Here is a 27,867-nt window from a genome sequence, read left to right on the forward strand (position 1 = left end):
TGTTGACACTGTGCCCCCTTAAAAAAAATTGGTGCATGACGCCCCTGACTAACTTATAAGACTAAACAGTTTATGCAACTAACCCCTGACAAACTAGCAATTAAACAGGACTAAACAGTCATACTTTTTTACTTAAAATTAGACCTATCAACGTGTTTTTAGTAACTGCACTTAAAAAGACTTAAAGAAAAATTTGATGACTAACTTTGTACGACTAGTCTAAGCAGTTTATGCAACCATTTACTGAAGGTTATGCAGTAACCTCAGTATCAACTGACGCAGAACTGATTTAGTGCCCTCTGCTGATTAAATACTTAAACACAGAAAAAGACCAAAAGAGTTACAGATTGTTATGTTTTATCTTGCCTAGATTACTGTCATTTCAGTATGATGGAATATCTCATTTTCTTTTACAAGGTTTCAGATGGTTCAAACCACTGCAGGCAGATTTTTAACTGGGGTTCGCAAAAACTCAATGGTCAATCATGGTTTTGTTTATTTGTGCTATTTTTATAAAAATTAATTAATAAATGATTAAAAAATGTCTTTCTTTCATTGTTTCTATTTTGCAAAGGGGCGTTTAGCATTGCATTATTTATTTAATAATCCTTATTTGGAATGTTTGCCCATAACAATAAACTATTGAAATAATACATAACAACCCTATTGGTCAGTGTCATTGCATGAATTTATTTCTTGCTTAGCCAGGTCATACCGAAAAGCTGTTATACAGTAATAACATAATTTAGCTGTCATGTCTGTTATTTCCAAACGTCAGCATATCAGTTCTTGACAGACAGCATGTTTGCAGTCAGTGAGTGTGTATACAAGGTTGTGTCTCCCATGGTTGCACAACCCTGGGAATAGATAGAGGTCAAACTCACAATCAGCAAAAACATGATACACAGTAACATTTTGACAATCAAAATTTTAGCTGTTTTCATAATGATGCATATTACATTTTGTATAAATGCAATGGTCAATTACGCACACACACACAAAAAAAACATTATTGCAACAATATTCCACTTGATTATCTAAAAAAACAATGTTCATTTCTATGAACCCCAAATGCATTGAGGTCACTCTGTAATAATACACTCTGTAAATGGGAGACCATGATTGAAAGTGCTACGTACAACAGCCATAGCTTCATAAACAAGCTGCACTCCCATTAAGGTGATGTGTTTACAGCATGGTTTTAAAAGCAAGACTCATACAGATTATATCAAAAAGGCTGGTGATCTCTCAAATGTCTATTTTAGCCATCAGACCTGTATATATATTCATGTACCATAATCTGAGTGTCAGGAATGCGGGCGGATGGAGAAAACTAGGAGCAAACAACAGGTAAGGCATACACACATGAAACAAGACTAAGATCCGACAATACAGGTGAACAGTCCGGCATAGCCAATACACTGGAATACAGGACAGACAGACGACTGGCATGGCCATGAGGGGATATTCCCCACAATTTTTTGGGCTTGTGGCTAAGTTCGTACAGGAAAGTGGGCTCATGGCTGAGTTTGGGAAGGAGAAGGGCTCGTGACTGTTCTCAGGGAGATGAGCGGATTCAGGAGCAGACTCCATGAAAAACTTTGTAATGAACGTAGTGACGACCTTTGTCATTGATGGAGTGAGACTGGTGATGAAGGAATCCTCAGTGGGGCAGATGGTAAAAGGCAAGTTGTTGTTCCCCAGCACCTACTCCACGAATGTGGCAAAATCCTCTTCGGGACCATCCGCTGGAAGGAGTGCCTCCAATTGCTTGCTCAGGCCGGTATGGTAGAAAACACAGCAAGCATTCAGAGAAGTTAGTAAGGCACGCCAGATGTAGGAAGTCCCGGATGTGGTCCTCCAGCGGACGGTTCCCTGCTCCAGGAGGAAAAGCAGGGATATTCATTTAGGTTGGTTCTTCGGCAGAACTTGCCACCATAGCTGCTTTCAGGAAATGCACCACTGGTTTAGTGGAGATCAAAAAAGGAGGGGTGGGTGGATTTTTTCAGTGTATGGTGGTTGTCTTCACACACTGCCAACACACATTTATGTCCAAAGACCTTGTAAAAGCAGATATTGCCTATGGGCCCTTAATTTAAAAAATAGGAGCAAACGACGGGTAAGGCATACTCTACACACACAAAAACAAGACTAAGGCCTAGTCCACACTAGTCTCGCGTAGCCAGACCTTCAATACTGAAGGTATTGTGTTTTTCGCTGCTTTTTCTGGACAAAGCCCGCCCTCTAACTGCCTCAAGCAAAACTCTTGGACGTCTTTTAGAGAGTCTATGCTGCGAACTTTGCATATTCTTTAGAATCCAATGTTTAGCTGATCAGGTCATTATTATCCACGTGAACACGACTGATTCTCTGCATCAATGGAACGTCAGAGCTTTGTTTTCCAGGGACCGAAACTAATCGCGACACTCGCATCTCCTGAAAATCCGGTTTATTTCAACCAATCAAAGACGACTTTGACATTCTCACAGGGTTTCAGAAAAGTGTACGAAAAACATCAGACGTTTAGCCAACAGTCTGTGGGCGTGACGTCTGAGGCTCAGACTAAGTCCACACGGACACGGGTATTTTTATAACCTGAGTTTTTCCTCCAAATAAATCCCGTCCACACATGCTCGGTTTAAAAGAAACCATGTCCACATGAATAAGCAAAAACATGCTATTAAGCGCTGTCAAGAGCATGCCACACCAGCAGGCAGCCATATAACCCAAATCGTAAAGCCACCTTGGCCAATCACAAGTCTAACAAAAAGTTATTATCGGTTCCCATAGATATGTACACTAGATGTCGCCTTGGCTACAGCAGTTTATTGGACCGAATGCGTCAACTAGAGCCGCCATCTTGAAACAGGAGAGCCCCGCATCAGCCTCATTATAGGCAATGGTGTAACGGAAATACAATCACCATAAATCGTCATGAATGCGATTCTCTTGGTTTTCTTTTGGTTCGTTTCAACAGTCAGACATGTATTTAGCATTAAGTCCATAAAAAATGTTAAGTTTTAATATTATGAAAATCTACTTTTTCTAACTATAATGCATAGTGCTAGTAGGCCTAAAATCCATACGCAGCACAAAAGTCCGTCATCGTCCAAGAATTCGAAGTACAGGCGGAAATAGCAGCTTTACCTACTTCCTATGACAAGACCCCTGATGGCGGCGGTTTTGACGCATGCTTAGAACCCCAAGGCGACATCTAGTGTATATATCTATGACCGGTTCCGGTCTGACGTCCAACACAGCGGATAACGGCGCACACTCTGACGTCGTAAGGCAAAAAACACTGTTTTACTGTCTACACGACAACACTGCAACCGCCGTTTTTGCAATCCTCACACTGGCAGGGGTTTTCCAAAATGTTCGGTTTTAGTACCCTAATACGGGCTGTTTCTCAATGTCAAGGAAGGATCCTCGCAAGCCAGAATTTTGAGGATGCTACACATCGATATCCGTTGAATGACTGTTCCAATGTCGAGGATCCTTGGAAATACAACCAAGGACTGAGTCCTTCGTTTGAAAAATAACCCATATACAGGAAAGGATGCATATGTATCCTTAGCGCTCTCAAATCACCCACAATCCTATGTGCACAGCGCCGAAAGCACACATTTTTACTGCTGTAATGACGCAATGACGTGCACTTGCTAGCCTGTTCCATTTACGTGTTCTCCAAATTTTAAAGAGGAGCCTCGCCTAGCCTCTGAAGGAAGTGACTTGTAAGGACTAGTCCTGCCAAGGAAGTATCCTTGACATTGAGAAACAGCCACTGTGTTTTCGTGTGGACGAACGGCCGAACTGCGTCAAAAAAGTCACGGTTATAAAAATACTCGTGTCCGCGTGGACTAGGCCTAAGATCCGACAACACGACAGGGAACAGACAAGTACATATAGGGAGATGTTGATGATAGCTGGCAGGTGCAGATGATTATAGATGAGGAGCAGGTGAGGGAGTGTGGAGGATGATGGGTAATGGAGTCAGAAGGGAGATGAATGGAGGAAACAGACAGGGGGTGTCTTTTTGAGCAACCTTTTTGAGTTAGGTCATTCAGAACCTACATATTTATAACAAAACATGATGGCAATACAAATCTACTTCATCTTTTGGCCCACATTACTTGAATAAAAGTAAAAATATGATCTGTGAAACAGAACCCAGTTAAGTACTTTAATCCTTCTGATGTGCTTTTAATCAAACTAAGAAATGTAAGTGCAGGCATTTGAGTAACAGGACAATGTTTCTTGAAAGCTTATACAAAGGTTTATACCCAAATTTTCTCCCTAAAGTTAAAGATCCCTCTTATTGTATTGTAGTTTTTTTGTAGCCCATACAAGTATGTTCCTCAACTATCGCATGTAAACAAAAATTAATAACAGCTTATGTACACAAAGCCAACACCTACAGCTTAAAACAATGAATCCTTCCATGAAACAATCGTGATATATCACATACAAACCTGTCTGTTGTTAGCACTCCTTAAAAAATACAATTTCTCTGTCTGAATGTCATAGCATACATTTGATCACATCATTTCTGGATTAAACAGATAATCAAAGACCATAAGCATTATCCAAATCGTCTATATACCCAAGTACACATATTTAAGTTTCCAAAACACACAAAATTGGAAAACACTGATACCAGAATAAAGTGCATGATCCAATAAGGTAAATCAATGTCCCGCACCAATGAATTACTAAACCAACATGCTACCATAAAGCAACATGCTGCCAAAGCTGTGCTCTACGCCGACCTCCACATTGCAGTCCAGTCCAGTCAACAAGTTTTAAAAGCTCAAGGCCCTGAATCCAAACTGCAAGATCACTTTAATGAGCCCCAGTAAGCATTTGTCTTTTATGTGTTGTCTGCTTACAATCTTCAGTTCAGCTGCTCAGTTTAAGGTTGACTTTTATGACTGGAATATTTATTTGTTGAAGTTAAAATGTTACGAAGCCAGAATTAGCATGATTATGATTGGGCTAATTCGATTAAACTGATCCATTTCGATGAAGGATTAAGTCTTATATGGCTGACAGATGATTGGTGCCCAGATATCAAAGTGTGCACAGGTGGATGTCACTGCTGTGCCAACAGGGCACTCCGATTGGCTTTCATCTTCTCAAGTCTCTTTGTAAGGTGGTTGTTGCTTGCTTCCACCTCATCCACACGATCAAGTGCAGCTCTCAGCTTTAGGATATACATAGCAAGTAAACATCAGAAAGCTTGTTACATTATTTATTAAAATGTAGTAGTGGTGCGTGTCAGTCTGTACCTCTCTCTGCAGCTTGCGTTTCTCTACTTTTAGTTCGTCTTCTACTTTCTCTGCAGCTTCAGCGGCCGTCTTATAGCGTGTCACCTGACCCTCCAAACGAATAATCTGACACATGACCAAGATTACAACATTAAAACATTTATGGATCACATTTTGCATATACATATTGCATTCAAGGGTTCCCTGAGATCAAACCATTGACCATGGCATTGCTAATAAAGTCATTTCTCTCTACATAATGTAAAGAAAAAATATAACAATGATGGCTTTAATATTGACGAAGGCCATGTCAAAGCTTTAAATTCAAGTAAAATCAAACTTTGATGCTTAAATCTCATAATGACATGAGCCTGGATTTCACAGACAGTATGTCAGATCAATTTCCTGTTACCTGAACCACAACATTATTAAGGAGGCTAAACACAATAATAAATAAGGGATGATGTAGAGGCAGCCGGTAGTTATCGGGAAATAAGCCCCGACAGTGTGATCAGGACCCGACGCGAAGCGGAGGGTCTTGTATTACACTGAAGGGGCTTATTTACCCGATAACTACCGGCTGCCTCTACATTATCCCGCTTATTACACGGCTACTTGCCACATAAGAAAAAAAACTGGACATGAATATGAAACATTTTATTGGCATATTTATTTTAAATTAACCTTTTTATCCTTCCGCGAAACTTTGCACAGATGCATAAAATGATCGTAATGCCTTATTAAGATCCTCTGCTTCATACTTGTCTGTCTCCATTTTTGTCTTTGAGAAGTTTTAATGCCCATTCTGTATTTTTTTTGTGTGTTGGCTTCGTAGCTGTCATGCTCTATTTTGTCAAGTTCAGTCTCAGTAAGCTCTCTGTGTCTTGTCGTTGTTCTTTCTTCTATCCGTTGTTTAAATGATTTGTTTTTTCCGTACATGTTAAAATGAATGTCAAAATTTTCCATTCTTAATTGTGGTTGTCCAGTGTTTGTCACAAGATGGCACCAAACAGTAATCTTTGTTGGCGCGGAGGGATTTAAAACATACAAGTAGCACCGGCTATGCGTTATTACTTTGGAGCGGTTATTATTTGAAAAGAACGAACCTGCAAATGTCTCAACTGACCAATCAGAATCAAGCATTCCAGAGAGCCGTGTAATAAGGATGTTATAAACAACTTAAGATCATATGGCATTATTCAGAGTCCACAGACATAAAACCTGTATGCTTTTTTAACCATGACTTACATTTTGCTCAAGTGCTGTGACCTCCTGTTCAGACTTGACCAGTTTAAATTTAAGGTCACTGATCTGCCTGTTTGCATCTCTCTGTTAAAACAAAATAATTTCAAATTTAGAGGACAGCATATAATAAACTATCCTACACTGACGAACAAAATTTTAGGATCACTTACTTATTCTTTATTATTATTCTAAAATGTGGAACAAATATTAAACACATCAACACATTTTGTCTAGCCAGATTCAAAAATAAACCACACAATGTTATTTTTAGCATTTTATTACCCCAGAGATGCTTTTTAAACAGCTCCCATCTATGCTGGGCTCTTATTGGCTGCTTTCTCTTAATTCTTAATTAAGTCCATTATAACAACCTGATCTCATGAATTTCCGTGTTATAGTGACAGAATATTTTGCTCATTTATCCGTATCATTGTCACAGATCTCTGCATTTTTCCGTGTCCGCACCACAGACTTTCTTTTCCATGTCAGTTTCACGTATTGGTTACTCAATTGTTTTTCCTATTTTCTTAACATTTTCGCGTGGGTTTGGGGTTAGAACATAAAATGACATCCTAACCCAAACCCAACTCTAACCCTAACGTCAGGTGACAATTGTTAAAAATCTGGAACAAATTGTATAAACCAAAAGTTTAAGTGACATCCTAACCCAAACCCCAAATCTAAACCTTAAATCTAAGTCTGTGGTACAGACACCGAAAAATGTGGAGATCTGTGACAATGACACAGATAAATGAGCAAAATATTCTGTGACAATACCACGGAACTTTGTGAGATCATGTTGATTATTAAGTCATGCATATTAAAGGAAAACATCCCCGCTCTTACCTCAACTTAGAAGAATGAATACATACCTATCTATTCAATGCGTACAATAAATCTTTGTACAGCGTGTCATGAATGTGTTAGCATTTAGCATAGCCCCATTCATTCCTTAGGATCCAAACAGGGATTGTGTAAGTATGGTGGCACAAAATAAAAAGTGGATAAAAAATGAGGACTATATTGTATGGCGGAAGAGCACATGGTTTGAAGCACTTTGACCATACTTACTCGTGTCATACTCATGTAACAGTCTTTAAAATGGGAAAACGTGGAAGTGTTTGGTGGCTTTAAAATTCATCCCTGTTTGGATCCTAAGGAATGAATGGGGCTACGCTAAATGCTAACACATTCACGACTCGCTGTACAAAGATTAAATGTACGATTTCAAAAAAGATATGTATGTATTAGTTTGTCTATGTTGAGGTAAGAACATAGTAAAATATTGAAAAACGGCAGCGTATTCCTTTGTTTTCAAATGTTGAACATTTAAATTTTAGGTGACCCCTAACTTTGAAGAAAGTGTATCACGACTGGTAATGGTAGTAGTGTTTTAAAGGTGTATCTTACTCTGCAGATCTAGTATATGAGGGTCTAGACCGTTCTGTAGATTTTCATCATCTGTGCTTGCTGCCTCTTCTGTCCCATTTCTCTGTTTCTGCTCTGCCATGGCTTTAAACGTCCGCAGCTGCATGCGCAAGGTGCAGAATCACACACACAAAGCTTAGTCAAATATGCTGACATGTCCTGTGACTTCATCGCTTTTCTACAATATCAGGTTCAAAGCAAAAAAGCATGAAATGATAGGACTTACTTGGTCAAGCAAACTCTCTCTCTCCTCCACCAGCTTCCTCAATCTGACCTCTTCAGGATATAAAAAACACAATCAATGTAGTCTTTAAAAATTTTAATGCAGCACAATGTACAATGTCCTTTCATATATCTACAAAATATAAGCTATTTCACCTTGGTATTTCCAACTTATAAAAAAAATGTTACTTATCACTATTTGTGCCAGTTATCAATTTGTATTTATTTTAGCAAAGCATATTGCTTATGCAGTTATGGCATGGAGCTAATAATGGATTATATATTTGATTAAGTAATATTTACATATAAATGTTTGTTCTTTGTTGCCTTCTTGATTTTGGTTAAATGTCAGTCAGAGCAACACTGCTTATATCTCCCTATCACTTTATTTTGCAGAAATACAGTTGTTTTAAAGTTTACCATCACAAGAATCAAGAAATTTTGAAAATCTGAATATGTATCATATTTTTCATGTATTTCTTAGTTAACGGAATATGTGTATGGTGATAATATTACAATATTATTGTAACAGGACCTTCAATCTTTTTATTAAGGGTAATGATAATATGTAAAAGATCAGACACAAAACTATAAAACGAACTATTGTAAGCATAGATTATTTTATTTGTAGTAAGACCACCGTAATCACAACCATAGATATTTGAAATAAAACTAAACCTTACACATTTGTTTTTCATTTCAATTAATTTTTAAATATAGTGTGTTCATAATAAAACAGGATAGATGGTACGAAGTTCATGTCTATGTATACATATAGTACAGTAGTATTGAGTGTTAATATGGAATAAATAAAAATGCTTAATTTATTCCAAAACCTGATATGGCTATTTGCCCACCCCTGATTTAAATGTACATTCTTAATCTTTAGTAAATATCACTAAAAGTGTTTTTATGTCCCTCTTGACGTGATGTTTTTAAGTCATTTTTAAATTTTGTGTTAACACTTGAAGGGGTGTTCAAAAGACATGACACCTTCATAATCATCACATGACACGTGTCATGAACATAAAGGAGATTCCATGCACATCCATGGCGACTTTCACCAAGTGTATTTGCTCAGTCATGTCATCCCCAATGCAAAGATGACACTGCTTGAGATGTCCCTGCCACGACAACTTGACATAAACCAACACATCATAACTTGTCATGAACCCTTAACATTACCAAGACAACATTACACAACAACTCTTTTAGGCATCATAATTTAGGCGCCGCCACTAAAATGCTCGGTCCATGTTCTTACGCCTAGACCGTGGAACATCGAGAAGCATCCGATTGGATGACCTCAATGATCTAGCCTGAGTATAGACATGTGGCATGTAATCATTAAGTGTTAATACTAATTGTTAATAAATAGACACGTCAAAAGATTATATTTAACTTTATGTATGCGCACAATACATAAAAAATGTACAAATAACAGAACTTGTTCTTCCTCACACAAAGGGTTCTGAAATTTTCTGACATAGAAGAAAAAACTAACAAAAATGTAATTCATTTAATTAAATTAACGTTTTTGGATCGATATGGACCAAACGCTGCATGGCTTAACCCACCATTGTACTGCTTTCATTTAATTTTAGGTGAATCTGTCTCCAAATGCAATAAAATATTTTATCAATTTTAATTTGTATTATTATTATTATTGAATTATTGATTTTATTTCTCTAACACCTGAAGGAAACAAACAAAAAAAAAACATTATGAAATTAAGAATATTCATTGACACTGTTAACTTCAGAGTATTATCACTTAATGACATTTTCATGACAAATTATATTTGTAACACTGTAGTTCAGGTCGAGAAAAATATTAGTGACGCTGTTATAAAACTATTTGACAGAGTATTAACACTTATTAACATTTTAATGACCAATTTAATTTGTACCACTGTAGTTGAGGTCAAGAAAAATATTCATGACGCGGTCATAAAACAGTTTGACAGAGTATTAACACTTAATTACATTTTAATGACAAGTTTCACTGGTATCACTGGTAAAAATTGATAAGACACAATTATAATGGCATCATGACAGCAAATGTCAAAACCAACCACATGACTGCTTACTGTAATGTTAACCCATAAAGCTAGGTAGTTTCTTAATTTTGATTTATCTACTATGTCATGTTTATGACATGTTATGTTGTCTTGGTAATGTCAAGTTGTCGTGACAAGTTATAATCCATTGGTCCATGTCAAGTTGTCACAACAAAGACATCTCAAACAATGTCATCCCCGCACCAAAAATGACATAACTGAACAAAAGACACTCAACGACAATAGTCACATACATGCATAAAATCTCCGTCATGTTCATGAAATGTGTCATGTCAGGTCAGTCTTATGAACACCCCTTCAAGTAGTGTTACCAAATTTTGTTTAGAAAAACTAAAAGCTTCTTCATGTCCATGTAATATTACACCAGTAATGCAGATTTTCAACCAGGAAATAAAAAATATAAAGTCATACATAATAAACATCAGCAAATCAACACAAGTCTCTTTAAAAAATCACGACACACAGCAGCTGAAGATCCTCTTTAACTTCATCTTGGTCTTTAGTAATGTCTGGGACTTATCTGCAATAGGTTCTCCCACACCGACTGTTGTACTGCAGTGCACACCTATTTCATCCGATGCTAAAAGAGCAACATCCAATGCAAAAGCTTCTTCACAACTATCCAGAAGAAATGCAACGCCCTTGTACTCTACTGGCATGTTAAATGTATCTAGCACTGATTCTACATCTGTCTCCTGGTTCCAGGCTTGTGTATTATTGCCTCCTGCTATATTAAAAATACCCTCTTCATTAAAGACTGTGGGTTCAAGCATTAGATCATGAGAGATTTTGGTTGCATCAGTGACTCCTAAGGGTATCCTATTCTCTGATCGCCTGGTCTCTGTATTGTACTGTACAGATATTTTTTGATACTGTTTTAATGGTTTCCGTGGCACACTTTGTGAAGTTTTAGTGCTTAAATCAATCTCTGACGTGCTTGTTTTGCTCATAACTGTAGAATCATTAACTGGAGTGCATGTTAGGGGTTGTGAAGAGTTAAATCGGCACTCTGTAGATTTTTTAGACATTTTTGAGTAAGAACCCCCCTTTGCATTTAACCTTTTACCAACCACTACTGTTTTTAATTTATCTGGGGGTGTTTCATTCAGTGTTGACTTAAATTGTATTAAATTTTCTTTGTTAGGATTTAGAAGATTCCTCTGTGTCCGAATTGCTTTATTTGTAGGTGCCCTGAACATCCTGACTTCATTCTCAGAAGAATGATTTATTTCTTGTTCACTGCTTTCTGTCTGATTGTCCTCAGTCGTCTCATCTCTTAAACTGTCACTGGGCCCAAGATCATCTATGTCAATGCGCTCTTCTGACGAATTGTCCTTCTCGTTTCTTTCACCATCTTGCATCTGTTGATTCGGTGAACTCTTCTCAAGCACCTGTGTGGTCCACCACAGATTTCCAGCGATCTCAGTTTGTGTTTTAGGGATGTTGTAATGTTCTGGAGTTCTGCCTGTAACGTTATTGGATGTTGTTATTATGATAAGAGGCCAGATGATAAACAAAATATTTGATTGGATTGAAATGAGTGGAGCAAATCAATTAAGACTCCATGGAAATAGAAAGACACAAAGATTGATTGGATTGTCATGGGATTGGCTAAATTCTTCTGGCCAGATTTCTTGATTGAATTAAGGGCTGAGCAGCGAAGAGAGAATTCCAACAGAGATGCCATCGGATGTGGAAAAACAAATTATTGTTATTTTGTGGTTGACACACAGTATAAATATGCAGATAAAAAAAACAGCCAACTTTAATTTAAAATCTATAGGTGTTCTGTGCTAAAGAGGCCATTGGAAACAATTTATTTTAATTGATTACCATTAGATCTTTTATAACATAATAATAACATGCATCATAATAAATGCAATAAAATACATCCCAAATGTACTGCAAGGCAATAACACAAAAGCAAAACAATACAAATGCACACCCTTTTACTGTATTTTAGTCAACTGTGTTAGCTGTTGTATTTGTATTGGCATTAAAGGTTCTTTGGAAATCTTGCTTTATTTCTTTAATGGGCAATTTCAGTGCAGGAAGAACATTGTAAGTCCTTATATGTGCACTTTAACCGGAATAGCACACACACACACACACACACACACACACACACACACACACACACACACACACACACACACACACACAAACCAAGAGCTGACAAAAAATGTGTGTTGTTGTTTGTGAGGAAAATTTAAGATAGCGGACAAACCCACCCTCATGGAAACAATGTATATAGTTTGTTTATCTGAGGTGCTTGCTCATGAATCGCTCTGCCCTTCAGGAGCTCGGGTTTATTCGTAAAGAATCGGTACAGCTGGTCTGTCTTTTATAAACCTGATAAAACTAAAGACTCTTTGGATATATGAAGGATGTAATACTACTCTATAGGTCAGGGTTAAATAACTGGTGGCCTGCGAGCCAAATGCGGCCCTCCATTCATCTTTATCCGGTCCGCTGGTCATCTTTGTCTGATTTAAAAACACCCTGGTAACTTTTACCTTTCTGTGGGTGCGTAATTATCAGATCCAATTTAAGCGTTGGATGCATAAAAAATAAATAAACTTGTGTGACTACACCCCATGTATTTCAGTGTGTTCCAATCAAAACACTGGGAGAGGGCCGCAAATGGCCCGCGGGCCGGGAGTTTTGAGACCACTGCTGTTGAGCGTGATTTAATATTTTTCATGTTGCTGCTATACATGGATATCGGTGTGAATGTTTTTGAGGGTGTGGTTTTAAAGGAGCAGGTGTGTCTAAATCAGCAGTTAAGTCTGATAGAAATTTTAGTATGTGTAAGATCACAAACAGCACATTCAAAACGAAATGTCAGTAAAAATGTTTGTCTTGTCTTACCTAACATGCCTTCTCCGCTTATGGTGGGCGTGTGAGCATCTTGGATCATTCGGGAGGCTGGTTCTGCACTTACATGGCCATCAATCGACCCGTCTGCTACTTCTCCGTTGGTCGTCACCTTAGATCCCAGAACTATTCCATGTTTCTGTGCATCAATGCAATAAGATGTAAATCTCTTTAATTTTCCTATTAATGGTCTTTTGATGCTAAATGTATATGCTAAATGTATATGTTTATACCCTGGCTGATTCCTAACATTCCTTTTACTGTACATGACTACCTTTAGAGCATCCCTAAGGCGGGAAATCTCATCCCTGAGTGTGTCCCGTTCGTCATGGATAATGTCTGAATACTCCTTCTGTCTCTCTAATGCCTTAGTGCAGTCATCCACAAATGTAAAAAAGCAAGATAGAGGAGAAGAGGTGTAGAGGAAAGAATTAAGGTTATGTTACATGTAAGGAAAGATTCAGGAAATTTCTAAAATGTTAAACTATAAAGAGATTGTTATTAAAGGTGCACTTAGTATTTTTGTCCGTATTCTACTGGACACAACATCTTGTACTGACACCTAGTGGTGTGGATGCATTAACATTTAGTTTTTAATTTATAATATTCAGTCAGTCATGAAAAGAGATAATCACAAAAATCAAAGCATTGCAAGAATAACTCGAAAGCATACAGACCAGTCTATCCTTACGACAATTAACCATGGTTTTACTACATTTAAAAAAAACATGGTTCTGTAGTAAAACTATGGTTACCACAAAATAAACATTGTTTTGCTAATAGTAATCAGTACACCAAAAAAACACGGTTACTGTCTTTTAACACAAAAAACATGGTCAATTTTCATAAGGGTGCTCACACTGGGTACTGTAATGTCATACACCTATCGGACGTGTGATATCAACACATGAGGTGACTCGCTCCACGTAAGAAAGTGCTGACTTTTGACACGAGTCTATATGGTTTTAAATGCGTTTTCCGAATGTACATATATAAGCTTTAATTCGTGGAAAATTACTAAGAGCACCTTTAAATTAAATTAACTTTAAAGGTAATTGTACCCGGATCTTTTTATCTTTCCATTCCAATGTTTCTTGCAGGTCAGAGATCTCTCTAATGTAATCCTTCTGCTTCCCATGCGACTGTTGGGCTTCCTGAGCCCCGGCCATAAGGGTCAGCAGTGGAAAACATACAGATAGGGAGAGGAATGTTAAGCAGAAAATGTAGGAGAGAAAACAGTGAACAGGAATGTGACAGAATCCATCTATGCCAGGACAACATAAGAGGTTTGACTACTAGAAAGCACTGTTTGGATCTATGCTAATGATCCCCATTATGTTGCAGTGACAAGCAATGCTCACCGTCAATAGCTCTTCACTCTGCTTTAGTGTTTCCTTCATCTCCTCAAATTGGACTTTCAGGACACTGTGAGCATGATGTTCTCGCTCATACGCCTGCCAAAGATTTGAATAAAAATTCCATTATCTACTTTTAGACAATGAAATCTTTAAATATCCGTCATATACACTATCACACAAAATTGTCAAAATATGTACATCAGCTGTCACTAGGGCTGTACCCTTTCATATAGTACAGCTTCGCACACTAAGAGGTACAATTTAATATATATTACCAAATTGTACCTCTTAGTGTGCGAAGCTGTACTATGGTAAATATCTGTACCTAATGGTAAATATTAGGACCTTTTAAAAGGGTGCTGTCCCAGTGACAACTGGGTTACATAATTTAACCATATTTTCAAATAGTGTTAGCAAGCATGTGGAATTGGGGAATTTGTTTTACCCTGGTTTTCTCTTCACACTCCCTGCGTGTCTCACACAAAAGTTCCTCCATCTCCATCAGAGTTTCTCTCAGTGTGTCCACCTGATACATCAGGTTGGTCTTCTCATTGTCCAGGTGAGCATTGGACACCATAGCCTTACGATATTTCTCTTCCACCTCCACCAGGGAGTCCTGAGGGAAGACACGTCCAACATTTTTACATTGTTATTTGTTATCTTTTACACTTACCATATTATGCAAATTAAAATAAAAAACACAAACCTGTCTGAACATTTGTGATATTTATTAACACAATGCAGTTGACACATAATTGTTATAGTAATAACAGTAAATTATGCATAATTACATGCAACTAAACCTAAACCAAACACTAATCCTTACCCTATAGTAAATAAATGTTGTTAATCATTATAACACAGTACTTAAATAAATAATTACTGTGTAACAAAGGGTTTTACTAATGTAATAATTAATGATCATTCGTTATGTACCTATATAATGCTTATATGTACTCAAGTTACATTTTAAGCATTTTTATTCATCAAAACCTATTTGCTAATTGTGTTTAATTAATACATTTAAAATTAATTGCTATTTTGACAACCCTTAAATCTTTTAACAATGATTTAGGAATGCATTTCTTTGACTGAGATCCAATTACAAGATGTATGCATCATTCCAATTTAAGTGAACTAAACTTAAATGTAATCTATATGCATAATTTTACAAATAATATAATGCATAACAGACATGGATAACACTTTTAGTAAAAATAAGATAACAGCTCTGACAAGATTCCTACATGGGGAATAATAATAGATGGCCTCTTGTCAATCAGTAATAATTAGTAGTGTAACAATAAATCGATATGAATCAATACTTCGATTTTATTTCTAACGATCCGATGCATCGATGCCACACGTAAAAAAAAATATTTTAGGTACACGTAAAATTATTTTTACACACTTCACTTGACTGTTAGATTGGTAACACTTTACAAGAAGGTTAATTAGTTGACATTAGTTAATGTATTAACTAACATGAACAAACCATGAGCAATACATTTGTTACAGTCTTTATTAATGTTTGTTAATGTTAATTTCAGCAATTACTAATACTTTATTAAAATCTTGTTAACGTTAGTTAATGCACTGTAAACTAACATGAACAAACAATAAACAGCTTTATTTTTATTAACTAACATTAACAAAGATTAAAAGTTTAACAAATGTATTATTGCACATTTTGGCACAAAATACTGAACGACTATTACTGTTGCCATCATAAGCTTGATTTTATGTGACATTTTGCCCCTCATTATTCATTTTTCTTTTTTAAAAAAGTGAATTTTTGTTAGTTGTTTGTTGTAAATGTTCCAATTGGGACAGAGATTGTGCCATTTTCAAAGAGTTTAATTAAATGTTCATAATATATATTTGGTTGCATTTGTAAGTAAAAATGTAACTGCTTAACTAGGCATGTAATATAAAATTATTGATAAATTAATCAGATCGATTCATAATCGCATCAAAGAAGTGTTTGATGTATCTGCAAAAATTGCATTGCTGGCGAAGAAAATCGATTTTGTATCGAATTGTAATGAACTGTCTGATTTACACATAATGCACCAAAATTACCTTCATTTCTCGTATGGACGCCTCAGTGTCAGCAGAAACCGAGGTATCACAGCTTCCTCTTCGTGATGACCCTCCACCCAGAGATGCTAGAGTTGCAGCAGAAAGCGTGGAAGCTGTCCTGGAGCCCTGATGATGCCATATAAAAAAATCATAGTATAATAGATCACTTTGTTGTGTGTTATTATTCATTATACTGGACAATCTAGCAAAATCTACATTATACGATTACAAAACAGGGATGATCCTACTGACCTTCTCCAGGAAGTCTGATCTTTCCTCCACCTGTATAAAAAATGGAATTAATTTATTTAAATTACAAAGTATTTGTTGATAATGTAATGGCAGATTGTTTATATTACCACTCATTTAACAAGAAATATTGAAACTATAATTTTCTGATAAAGATCTAATGCAATACTGCCAGATTGTATCCATCCATGAAGGCATCTATTCAGGGCCTTATAGAAATATTCTCCATTTTTTATCCACTAGAGGGAGCACTGAACAAACATGATTCATGCTTATTCTACAAATTCTGCATTTGAAACAGCTAATGCAGATGAGGAGCATGTCCCTCATTTGCTGTGAATCGCTATATGTTACACAGACTAAAGACTGTTTTGCAGGTTGAGGGCAGGGATGAAAAGCAAAGCTCACCACAGGGCTGGCACGAGCTGAACTGGCCCTAGATGAGGCCCTCGAACCAGAGCCAAGAAAGCCATTGTAGTCTGAAGGCTGAGCAGTAAAGCAGACGCATAGAAATAAACAGAATAAGAGGAATGGAAAACAGATGTTAGTAAGAATTGAGTTACTTCTAAATTAGCAGGTAGAAGGGAGTTTAAAAATCAAGTAATAACATATGAAACCATACCCAGTACACACACTGATGCACAGAGACACAACCTGAGTGTTTTTTTAAGGCAAAGGTTGTCAGATCTTTCAAATAGAAACATGTGTGGCTAACCATTAAATGCATGCTTTATTCAATCAGAAACAAGCATCTCTCTTTCGGTCTTTTTCCTGTACTGTAGGCATTCAAACACAAAAGTGGGTAAAATAGAAAGTGCAGGCTGACTGGTGACAATACCCAAACATTCCTCAGAAAAACATCATGAAACAAAGACGCCAACAGCACCTAGTCAAGCCCGTGATCTGAAACCAGACCCATGCAACGAGCTTTACAATCCCAGACAGACATCGGGAAACAGGCCATGCCCCCGTTAGAGAAAAGGTAATGATAGGGCCTTACGACTCTTGTGCTGGACCCACTGAAACGCCTAGAGCCAGAATATGAACTCTCTTCATACAGTGAGCCCTGTAGACAGAACAGAGCTGTTCACTGTGCACCTCACACACAGTCAAGAGCCACTTTCAAACATGGGACCTGGTAAATTGTAGTAAAGTTCACCACACCTGCCATATGCACATGCAATGACATCTTGTATTGCCACAGTTCACACATCAGCACCTTGCTGGTAAATATCTGTGATATTACTATGTTGTATTTTATTTACTATTGCCAACAATTTCGCTTGAATGGAGATAAGCTTGTTTGGTCAAGCATCTGACTGATTCAGGACACGTATTTGGATAATTGTGAGTTTTATAACTTTCTTAATATTATAATTTTGTTCATGTCTTAATATGGAACTGTCATCCAGCAACATTACAGCTTTATGAGCCAGGTATTTTGACAATAGAGTGACTTTTGAAGGGACAGTTCACTAAAAATATGCTGTTATTTACTTTACTACAGACCATGCAGGGTGTATGTAAGTTTATTCAGAAGAACAGAAAAGATTTATAGCTGAAACCGTGGTGAATCAAAATATGACAAACTAATAAAAAGGCAGATACAGGCCATAGAGAATTAAAATTGCACTTAATGAGATATTGTCTAAACGATCAATAATCGGTCTCTCCTCGTCCATGTTTGATGATTAATATTCATAATGCACAGAATTTTCATGGAATGTGATCTCTGTGTAGGTGGAGCAGTCAGCTGTGATTTCGCTAAAATATAAGATTTTTATTCACTGTTGCTTGTCATGGTGCAGCTGGTTAGGACACAGTTTAGCAACTCATAATGTAATACGTATTACATTTTGATTGTAACTAAATTTTGATAATGTAATAATTTTTTCAAAATGTTAATAAATCTTAAGCTCATAATGAAATAAAATGTTTTCAAGGTAATAACAATTTTTCACATAATGTAAAAGGTTTCTTTTCCCAAATTCACACAGTCTCACCCTTCAATTTCGCAGGTTTATTTTCTTGTCAGTCATTTTTAATCCCTGTTTTCACATTTCTTACTGTATACACTATAAATAAATTGTGCTAATAGCACTAAAAGCTCGTAATCATAGAGGAAACAATATTTTTAGTGCAATATAGCACCTATAAAGCATCTATGAAGAACCATCTGGGTGAGATATAGCACCACAGCAGATATGGTTCTATATAGCACAATATGGTTCTATATAGCACAATATGGTTCCACTTTTAGTGCTATTTAGCACTGTTTGTTTTTAGAGTGTATGCGGGTAAAATATAAATAAAAAATAAAATACTTTGTTGTGTCTAGATAGAGTGTGAACTAGATGTTGAGTAATTTAACAGCAAATTTTAAATTTGTCAATGAACTATCCCTTTAAATTTACAGAAAAGACTGCATGTGTGAAAGTGCATACTTCTTAGACCTAAACAGACTGCACAAAACAAACAGTTTAAAAGATAAAAAAAAACAATGACCCTTTCTGAATGTAAAACGGTTCACCACTGTGAAATGTGAGCTATCAGACAGGTGAAATATAGTGTAACACAATATGGATAGTGCTGAATAGCACAACAGCCATTCATTTTAATGCCCTCTGATGTTGTCCGAGCACTAAAGGAATGACTAAAAAAAACACTGATTGTTTATTGAGGCTATAGAAGCCATACACTGTAAAAATGTCTGGGTTATTTTTGACCCATAATGGGTAAATATTGGACAAAACACCTGCTGGGTTAAAATGACCCAATGTGGGGTTGTTTTTATACAACCATGGGGTATAATAACCCAGCAGTTGGATCAAAACAACTCAGCACCGGGCCAATTCCAACCCAGCAGTGTGTTCCGTCCAACATTCACACACCACGGGTCAAAAATAACCCAGCCACTTTTAGAGTGCAGCTATTTTGTTTGGTTAAAATCCAAGAAATTCAGTGAATTTTCTTACGAAACTGCATGCAGGTAACTTCACAGATGAGGGATTGAACCATGTGTGCCATCTACTGTGTGCACAAGTGAATGGACAGCCTGCCCTGCATGTCAGGCTCCATGCAGATGATGTAAATCTAGCTGTGTCAAATATCACAGACATTGTAAGAAAGGAAACAAACCCTGTGACTTCTTGAGCGGGGATTTTCACTAAAAAGTGCAGAGGGCTACAAGACACACAAACACATACATAGAAAGAGGAAGATATATGTATATACCTATATCGAACACCCTCAAAACCACACTTTCTTATCGAGACTATCTCTAGCAGTCAAGTTAATAAATCTCAGCTTTTATAAATCATGCCATCAGATCAATGAGGCACTACCATTAAGTCTTGCAAACAAAAAGTAACATTTTTAAGTATGCATATTAATGCTAGAATAAATAAACTACTGGTCCCATGAAGCAATTTGAATAAGTCTGCATCACTACTCTTTAGCATACTATTGAGTGCATAGCAAAAAAAATGTTACTAGTTTTGATAAACACTAATATTATTAGGTCTTAATACTGCAGTCCTGTTTGTATTTCCACATACTATATGTGTAAGCATTCACATTTAAAAAAGCCACGAAATGAATGCACGTTAACACAAAAAAAGATTTTGAATGGGATTTTTCCTGCTAGAAACTGTTAACAGTCTTTGGTCAGATGTTTGGACATAAAGGTTCTTGTAAGATGACAGGATAAAGAAGCTGGCAAACAATAAAGAAGGTTATAAAATAAAACCAAATACGTAATGGCAAGAAAATGAAAGTGATAAAAAAAATGTGAGGGATTTTGAGAGCAACAGACCCGTCCATTTTGTAGTCTGGCTGAAGGCAGACTGCTGGTGCTGCTGTAGAGATCTGTGTGGTTGCCCTACGGTAAGCAGAGGAGGACAAAAGCACAATGTAAGCATGAGAAAGGAAAACAACTGAGGTGACAGAGACAAGAGTGATTTAGCAAGAATGAATGAATGAATGCAAAAGTAAGCAGTGACAGCTATAGTAGAGCTCTGTGTGCAGATGGCAGCGAGAGACCCAAAGTAGGCCAAGTATGACCTTCAGGTTAAAAAGCACTAAACTCTCATTCTGGCGTAATAATCAAGGACTTTGCTGCCGAAACATGGCTGCAGGAGACGCAATGATATTACGCACTGCTCGAAAATAGTCCCCTGCTATTGACCGTTACCAAGGGTACTATTCCTGGGCAGTGCGCAACATCACCGCGCCTCCCGCAGCCATGCCCCGGCAGCACAGTCCCCGACTCCCACGCCAGAATGATAGCACAGTTCCTAGCCATATCTGTCCAGGAAATTGCAACTTCCAATTTTCCGCCGGACTCTGTACACGATGTAACTACAGAAAAGTCAAGTTTTAAATAGGAAAAATATCGAAACTCTTTGGTTATTTTTGTAGCGCAATGCTAATGGTCTAATCAGATTCAATGGATTATGCTAAGCTATGCTAAAAGTGGTAGCGCAAGACCCGGAGATCAGCTAAATGGATTCCAAAATGGTAAAAATCTAATTTTTAATTCTAGGGGAGCAGGAAAATTAGCATATTTTCAAAAAAAAGTGGAGTGTCCCTTTAAAGACAGGTATTTATATCTGCAGGAATCAGCTGAGTTTTCTGAGAGTATCTGCTTGTGTGGAATCCGGGCAGGCCTGCTTTTTGTCCAGGCCTTGACGGTTTGTGTGATCAACTTTATATGGTGCTGTGCAGCTGCAGACTGATTGGAATGACATCAGAGTAAAGCGAGAACAATGGTAAAGGCGCACAATTTTATAACATTTTGCCTTGCTCGTGTGGTATTCTGATGTTATAAGCTTATTGGTCTGCGCACTGGTTTAGCTAAATACATCGTGTATTGCTCTTTCACCACCGTTAACAACCTGAACCATCATGCCAAAGATGATTACTCGCTCTGTAGTTTGTAGCTCGCGATCGGCTTCTGTAATAATACCTCTACCATTTGATTAACCATCGCATCATTTTGGCGTCAGCGAGCACTTGTAGTCTGCTGATTGCGGCAGACCAGATAGGGGTACTGTATTTACAGTTAGGCGTATTAGGCAATTATTTAATGACTATTATTACACAACACTGGAATCTCAATGGTGAAAAAATTATTGTGTGGCGTGAGATCGTGAGAATGGGGTCAATTGTGTTAGTAGTTGGCAGCCCTGGTTAAACTAAACTATACTTTTAGAGCAGCCCAGTAGATTATGTTAGAACCCTGATCTCTTTCAGTTTGTTTGTTCAAAGTATGGAAAAAACTTATGCCAAAGGGAAAAAATTGACTATTATGATTGGTCTTGCAAGGATAAAAAATGCATTCAAAATCACTTCCCTACTTGTGGAAGTGGGTGGAATGAAAATATTTGGGGCAATTGTTGAAAATCACACCAATGTAGCCCTGCCTTGTTTAAAAGGGAAAACATAGCCCAATGTAGGCCAACAGGAGGTGCTTAGTTGATTAATTATAATTTCACAAATGCCAGTTAATCCACAGCACACTTACTATAAGGTCAAAGCCCATGAAGCAGTCTGAATTAAATGAAAACTAGATGGTACAGTATTCATTATAATGGGCAAGAAGGTATGAGGTGCCCCTAGGGACTTTTTTCAGAATTACCATGCATATACATGTACTTTTCCTCTCACATACACATATGAAACCAAATTCATTCACATACTATAATGAAATGCTCACACACATACAAGTGAAATGCTTTTACAAACACAACTGAAACGCTCTCACACATTCAACTGAAAATATTACATTCACAAACACAACTGAAACGCTCTCATACACACAACTGAGATGCTCTCATACATACAATTGAAAATTTAACGCTCTCACACACAACTGAAACGCTCTCACACACACAACTGAAACGCTCTCACACACACAACTGAAACGCTCTCACACACACAACTGAAACGCTCTCTCACACACAACTGAAACGCTCTCACACATACAACTGAAACGCTCTCACACATACAACTGAAACGCTCTCACACACACAACTGAAACGCTCTCACACACACAACTGAAACGCTCTCACACACACAACTGAAACGCTCTCACACACACAACTGAAACGCTCTCACACATACAACTGAAACACTCTCACACACACAACTGAAATGCTCTCACACATACAACTGAAAAGCTCTCACACACAGAACTGAAAAGCTCTCACACACACAACTGAAATGCTTTCACACAACATACTGAAATGCTTTCACACAACATACTGAAATGCTTTCACACAACATACTGAAACGCTCTCACACACTCCAGGCTTTACCTGCCACAGCTGAAATCTACCTGCATTTGGCTTAATGCCAAGCCCTGTTTGTGAGTATAATCTAAATAGAGTCATCCATATAGTATTTTTACAAAGCTTTAGAGAAGGAATGTAAGATGTACTAACCCTTAAACTGCCTCGACTGCCAACAGACATGCGCTCCTCATCATCTGATATCTGAAACCAAAAGATAGAGTAAACAGCCAGTTTAGAATTTTGTTTCACCATTTTTCATGTTAATCTGAGTTTCTTTAGCAGCTGTAATACGTTTGTCTTTCTTTACGATGTTATGCCATTTAATCCAACCCACATCAAAATCTCAAATCATACAGCAAAATAAATTACACCACTCTATTTCCATTACGTAATCACATCAAATGTAAAAAAAATTCTATTAGAACTAGAAGAACTAGGAAACTAACCCACGGTTTCACAGACAAGGCTTAAGACTTGTCATAGACTAAAACATGTTTGAGCTGCCTTAAACATGCCAGTGCCATGCATTTGTCTTGAGATATATACCAGTAATGTCTTTTCTAAGGCATGTTTATAAAAGAACATCTTAATTTAACTAACACCTAGTCCTGGCTTTAGCTAAGCATTGTCTTTGAAACCAGGCCTAGAAGTATTAATACAAACTCTCTTTAAATATAAAAAGCAAACTAAATGTGTAATGAATCGTTCATAGACACCTTATTTAAGAAATTTGTGGATTCTAGAATAAAAATGTAGCATTTTATTTGAGAAAATCAAGAAATAATGTGATGCCACAAATGCTTTCCAGGGTTAATATTTAAGATGGTGCACATATGATGGACTGTTAAAGCACCACTGAAGTGCACTGAAATATGCACTTTTTAAAAAAAAATTGTGTAATCCTATTCAACACATTGGGCCCAATCATACACCCGGCGCAATGCAGTGCAATGCGTGACGCAAGTATTTTTTGCTAGTTGCAGCCCTACGCAGTTATAATTTTCACATTTAACAAATGCCTTTGTGTACATTTGTGCACCCATGGGCATGCTGGCTTGAAAACGAGGTGTGTTTAGGTGTATTGTTGGCGCGTTGATATTTTGAGGAAACTAAAATAGACTATGCCATTGACCAACTAAAACCTGGTCTGAAGTCTTAAGTCAATGGCGCAATATTATTGTTTTTGTTATTTAAAGAGTGTGTTAGTAATATGTGCCTACAGTAAAGGGGTAATAGCATAGACTTTTTGGGTGCCCAGTGCTTCTATCAACCTAGAAAACGTGAAAAGGAACAACCCAGTAACTTTGTTTTGGTAAGGCATTCCCTGCAAGCATGTGAAAAATTAAGTCCTTCAGATGTCGCCTGTTTTGTGAGGTTGGTAGCAAGGCGAATTACAATAATGAAGCCCTTTAATCTGCACTATCCAACCACGGCACTGCCATTTAGGGCAGAGAGAAAGAGAGAGAGAAAAAATAATTGACAGCACAACTGAGTTTCAATTGCAACCAACCACCATCGTTGTGATCAGAGTTTGCATTTCATCCACTCATTTGCATTTTAAAGGACACACCCAGAAACATTTTACATCTTAAAAAATCTCATAATATGACCCCTTTAAACATGTAAAATTAAAGAATTAAAATGCAAATGATTACATTAAAAAAAAAACATTTTATTTGGTCCGGACCAAAGCAAGTGAACTAGAGCAGTGGTTTTCAAACTGGGGGCCGGGAGATGGGGGCCCCAGTTTTATGACATTTTATGAAATACATTAATTTATCATGAATTCTTTGTAATTAAACCGAAAAAAAAGGCTACTTACCAAAAGCACCACTTTTTTGTATAATTTAATGTTGAGTTTTAGAACAGTTTTTTGTCACAAATTTTCTTTGGGGGGGCCGCGAAGGAATGCACCGTACACAAGGGGGGCCGCACGATGAAAAAGTTTGAGAACCACTGAACTAGGGGACTTTTTCTGGTGTGAATACACCCCAAATAATATTTTTCAAAACACTGGGTGCTGTCCCAGTGCTGAAAGGGCTCTCCACACATTTGTAAATCTCCTGTTTGTTACAAAAAAAAATATTTTTACTTATCCAAACCTTTTTGCATATTTGTTAATTTTTCTTATAATTAAAAAAAACCTGGTGGTCTTCTTTCTCTGCTTTCAGTTCTCTGCACCTCTGCCAGGCGCACAGACCATTTTTCCCGTTGTTAAACTAGCAAAGCCATACCATTGGTGTAATTTACAATTTTTAGTAGCCAATAATGTTTAGTTTCACAACCTGAAGTGCAGAATGATGTAGAAATCCTTGATTTTGTATTGGCAGGAGTGAAAGGTCGTATGCTATTATCTTCTAAATGCACATTATGTCAGTGTTTTGGAGCACACTGGTTTATATATCCGGATAATAACATATTTATATTTAAAAAATAAAAATAAAAAATAAACAATAAGGGGCCTTCTGCAGAAGGGAATGAAACAGAGAGGAATGCAAAACAGTATAATGAAGAGGAAAAACAGAAAGTAGTTGGACTAAAAAAAGAGAATGTGTTAAAAAGATCAAGAGAGCAGGAATAATTTAAATAAAAGACCATATAATAAAGAAATTGACCACAAGGGGCAATCTCTGTAATGCACTCGAGTGGCTTACTGCTTTTATAATAAAAAATAATACTAAGTTATATTACAAATTATTCTGCCAAGAAAACTAGATCTGAACCTAACTTTAAGATGTTGCCAAAAATGTGCTGGTGCATTAATAAAAAAAATGTAATTTCATTGCTTTTAAAACTGCACATCCTATCAAAATGTACAGGTAAGCAACCTAAATGAAGTTAGAGCTCTGATGAATAAAACAGAAAGGAAAAAGCTGAGGATAGATACAGACCGAAGTGTGTCTCCGAGTGTGGCGAGAATACCGCTCACTGTCTTCCTGGAAAACAGAGCAGGAAAAGAGGAAAAAAGCAGGGAATTTGAGGTCAAGGGGCCCACACAGTTATTAAACACTCAAACATACAAAATAAAACCTAAAAAGCATGCAGTGAGATTAAGCTGTCTGTCATATCACGACTTATTACGGGGCTCAGGCTAAGACAGGGCGTCTGTCTGGAGTGGTGAGGTTTAGTGTTTTAAGATGTGGGTCACGCGACTGCCCTATAATCCTACTTTCTGTTATGAGCACCTCTTCAAAGCCCCCAACATGTCAGATTGGCCCCTCAACACCTCCCACCCACTGCGCCAGTAAAGCCTGTGAAATGCGGATCAGACACAGTCTGCCTAAGAGGCACATGCAACATGCAACACTGACCAATCACATGTCATCTCTGAAGGATACTGGAAGGACACAACCACAGTTAGTGAATGGGCCCGAAAATGCCTGTTTTTATAAAACGAATTCTAGCTTGGGCAGTCTACTGCATGCGGCAGTGTGATTTAATGACAGGTCATACCATCCACTGTTCAATATGGCCCCATTTGTTGTCCAGCCCATAGTATTTCTGGTGCAGAGAGGAGGAGAGCAAGATGATCACATGAAGAGGGGTTATGAAAGTATGGTGAAAATATAGAAAGATTTTTTAAAACAAATGTCAAAGAGAAGTCACAGACTCCTTTTGTTTCACAAAATTTTGATATCATTTTGTAACCTTCTGGTCTTAAAATTAAGTTTCTAATATTTGTAATGGAAAGTCCTACAGCTAGTTATTGTGAAAACTGAATGCAAGGGGTGGGTAGAAAAGAATCTAGTGGATGGAGGGACAGATCTTACCTTGTGTGCATGATATATCTAATGAATCAGGAGGGAAGACAGGATGGAAAAGAGGAAGAGAGAGAGAGAAATTGAGAGGTTGAGAGTTTAACAAAGAAAATCATAAGGCATGCAAAATGATAAAAAGGACTGGTATAATTAAAAAATAGTTGTTATAAATAGAAAACAGCCTACACTCTTAAAATGAATGTATTAAAATAACACATCTTGTGTCTAGTTAGGAAACACAGGGAGTGTGCCACTGAATTTTATATCCAGTCGCACATGTGTGACCAGTAAATTTGACCTTTTTTTTTGTGATGTGACACTGAATTTGAAACAGCACATTGTACGTTCTGCATCTATCATTAAAGTATTTATTAGTAATACAGTGGAAATTAGTAGAAATGTGAATATTTGGTTGGCATGTTGATTTACAGTGTGTGCCCCAAAATTTTCTGGTTGCGTCCCTAAAATTTTCAGTTGGGGGCCACTGTGCTCCTAGTGAAAAAAGTTAGTCTGGAGCCCTGGAACAACATATCTAGTGTGTTGTCCTTAACACATCTCTGTGTTATTTTTGGAACAACACATTTTGTGTTGTTTTAACACATCTTGTGTTGTCCCTTTTATTTATATGAACTCAAAATCAACACGAAATGACACACGTGTTAAAATAACACATAATGTGTTAAATAGTTTAACACAAAACAATTTAAACTATTTAACACATTATGTGTTTTTCCTGTTGATTTTGAGTTCATACACTGCAAAAAATGATTTTCAAGAAAAAAATTTTTTAGTTTTTTTGTCTTGTTTTTAGTAAAAATTCTAGTTTTTAGACCAAAAATATCAGATTTAAGCGATTTGTGCATAAAACAAGCAAAAAAAATAAAAAATCTGCCAAGTGTTCTTGAATTTTGTGTTTAAGAAAAATGTTCAAGATGTTTTGCTTACTCTATTGGCAGATTTTTTTTTTGTGCTTGATTTAAGCACAAAATCACTTAAATTTGATATTTT

General features: G+C 37.0%; 1 protein-coding gene across 32 annotated transcripts in view; it reads right to left on the reverse strand.

The window, feature by feature from the left end:
• Positions 1-670: 670 nt before the first annotated feature.
• Positions 671-27,867, reverse strand: part of lrrfip1b (leucine rich repeat (in FLII) interacting protein 1b) — a 43,702-nt gene continuing 16,505 nt past the window's right edge. The window contains exons 3-22 of one of the 32 annotated variants that reach the window (XM_073870881.1): positions 26,872-26,889; positions 26,555-26,602; positions 25,993-26,037; positions 23,252-23,302; positions 20,623-20,688; positions 19,947-19,991; positions 17,809-17,874; positions 17,217-17,294; positions 16,812-16,841; positions 16,560-16,685; positions 14,923-15,093; positions 14,481-14,573; positions 14,181-14,273; positions 13,394-13,486; positions 13,114-13,258; positions 8,167-8,216; positions 7,928-8,040; positions 6,516-6,600; positions 5,289-5,393; positions 671-5,203 (exon numbers count right to left, since the gene is read on the reverse strand). In XM_073870881.1, coding sequence (XP_073726982.1) covers positions 5,093-5,203; positions 5,289-5,393; positions 6,516-6,600; positions 7,928-8,040; positions 8,167-8,216; positions 13,114-13,258; positions 13,394-13,486; positions 14,181-14,273; positions 14,481-14,573; positions 14,923-15,093; positions 16,560-16,685; positions 16,812-16,841; positions 17,217-17,294; positions 17,809-17,874; positions 19,947-19,991; positions 20,623-20,688; positions 23,252-23,302; positions 25,993-26,037; positions 26,555-26,602; positions 26,872-26,889 — 1,632 coding nt within the window. In that variant the 3' untranslated portion in view covers positions 671-5,092. Of the gene's footprint in view, positions 5,204-5,288; positions 5,394-6,515; positions 6,601-7,921; positions 8,041-8,166; positions 8,217-10,458; positions 11,708-13,113; positions 13,259-13,393; positions 13,487-14,180; positions 14,274-14,480; positions 14,574-14,922; positions 15,094-16,559; positions 16,686-16,811; positions 16,842-17,216; positions 17,295-17,808; positions 17,875-19,946; positions 19,992-20,622; positions 20,689-23,251; positions 23,303-25,992; positions 26,038-26,554; positions 26,603-26,871; positions 26,890-27,867 lie in introns of those variants that run through there. The other 31 variants (XM_073870880.1, XM_073870882.1, XM_055213160.2 and 28 more) reach the window with 31 other exon arrangements.

This window comes from Misgurnus anguillicaudatus, chromosome 8, assembly GCF_027580225.2.
Source record: "Misgurnus anguillicaudatus chromosome 8, ASM2758022v2, whole genome shotgun sequence".
Lineage (NCBI taxonomy): Eukaryota > Metazoa > Chordata > Actinopteri > Cypriniformes > Cobitidae > Misgurnus > Misgurnus anguillicaudatus.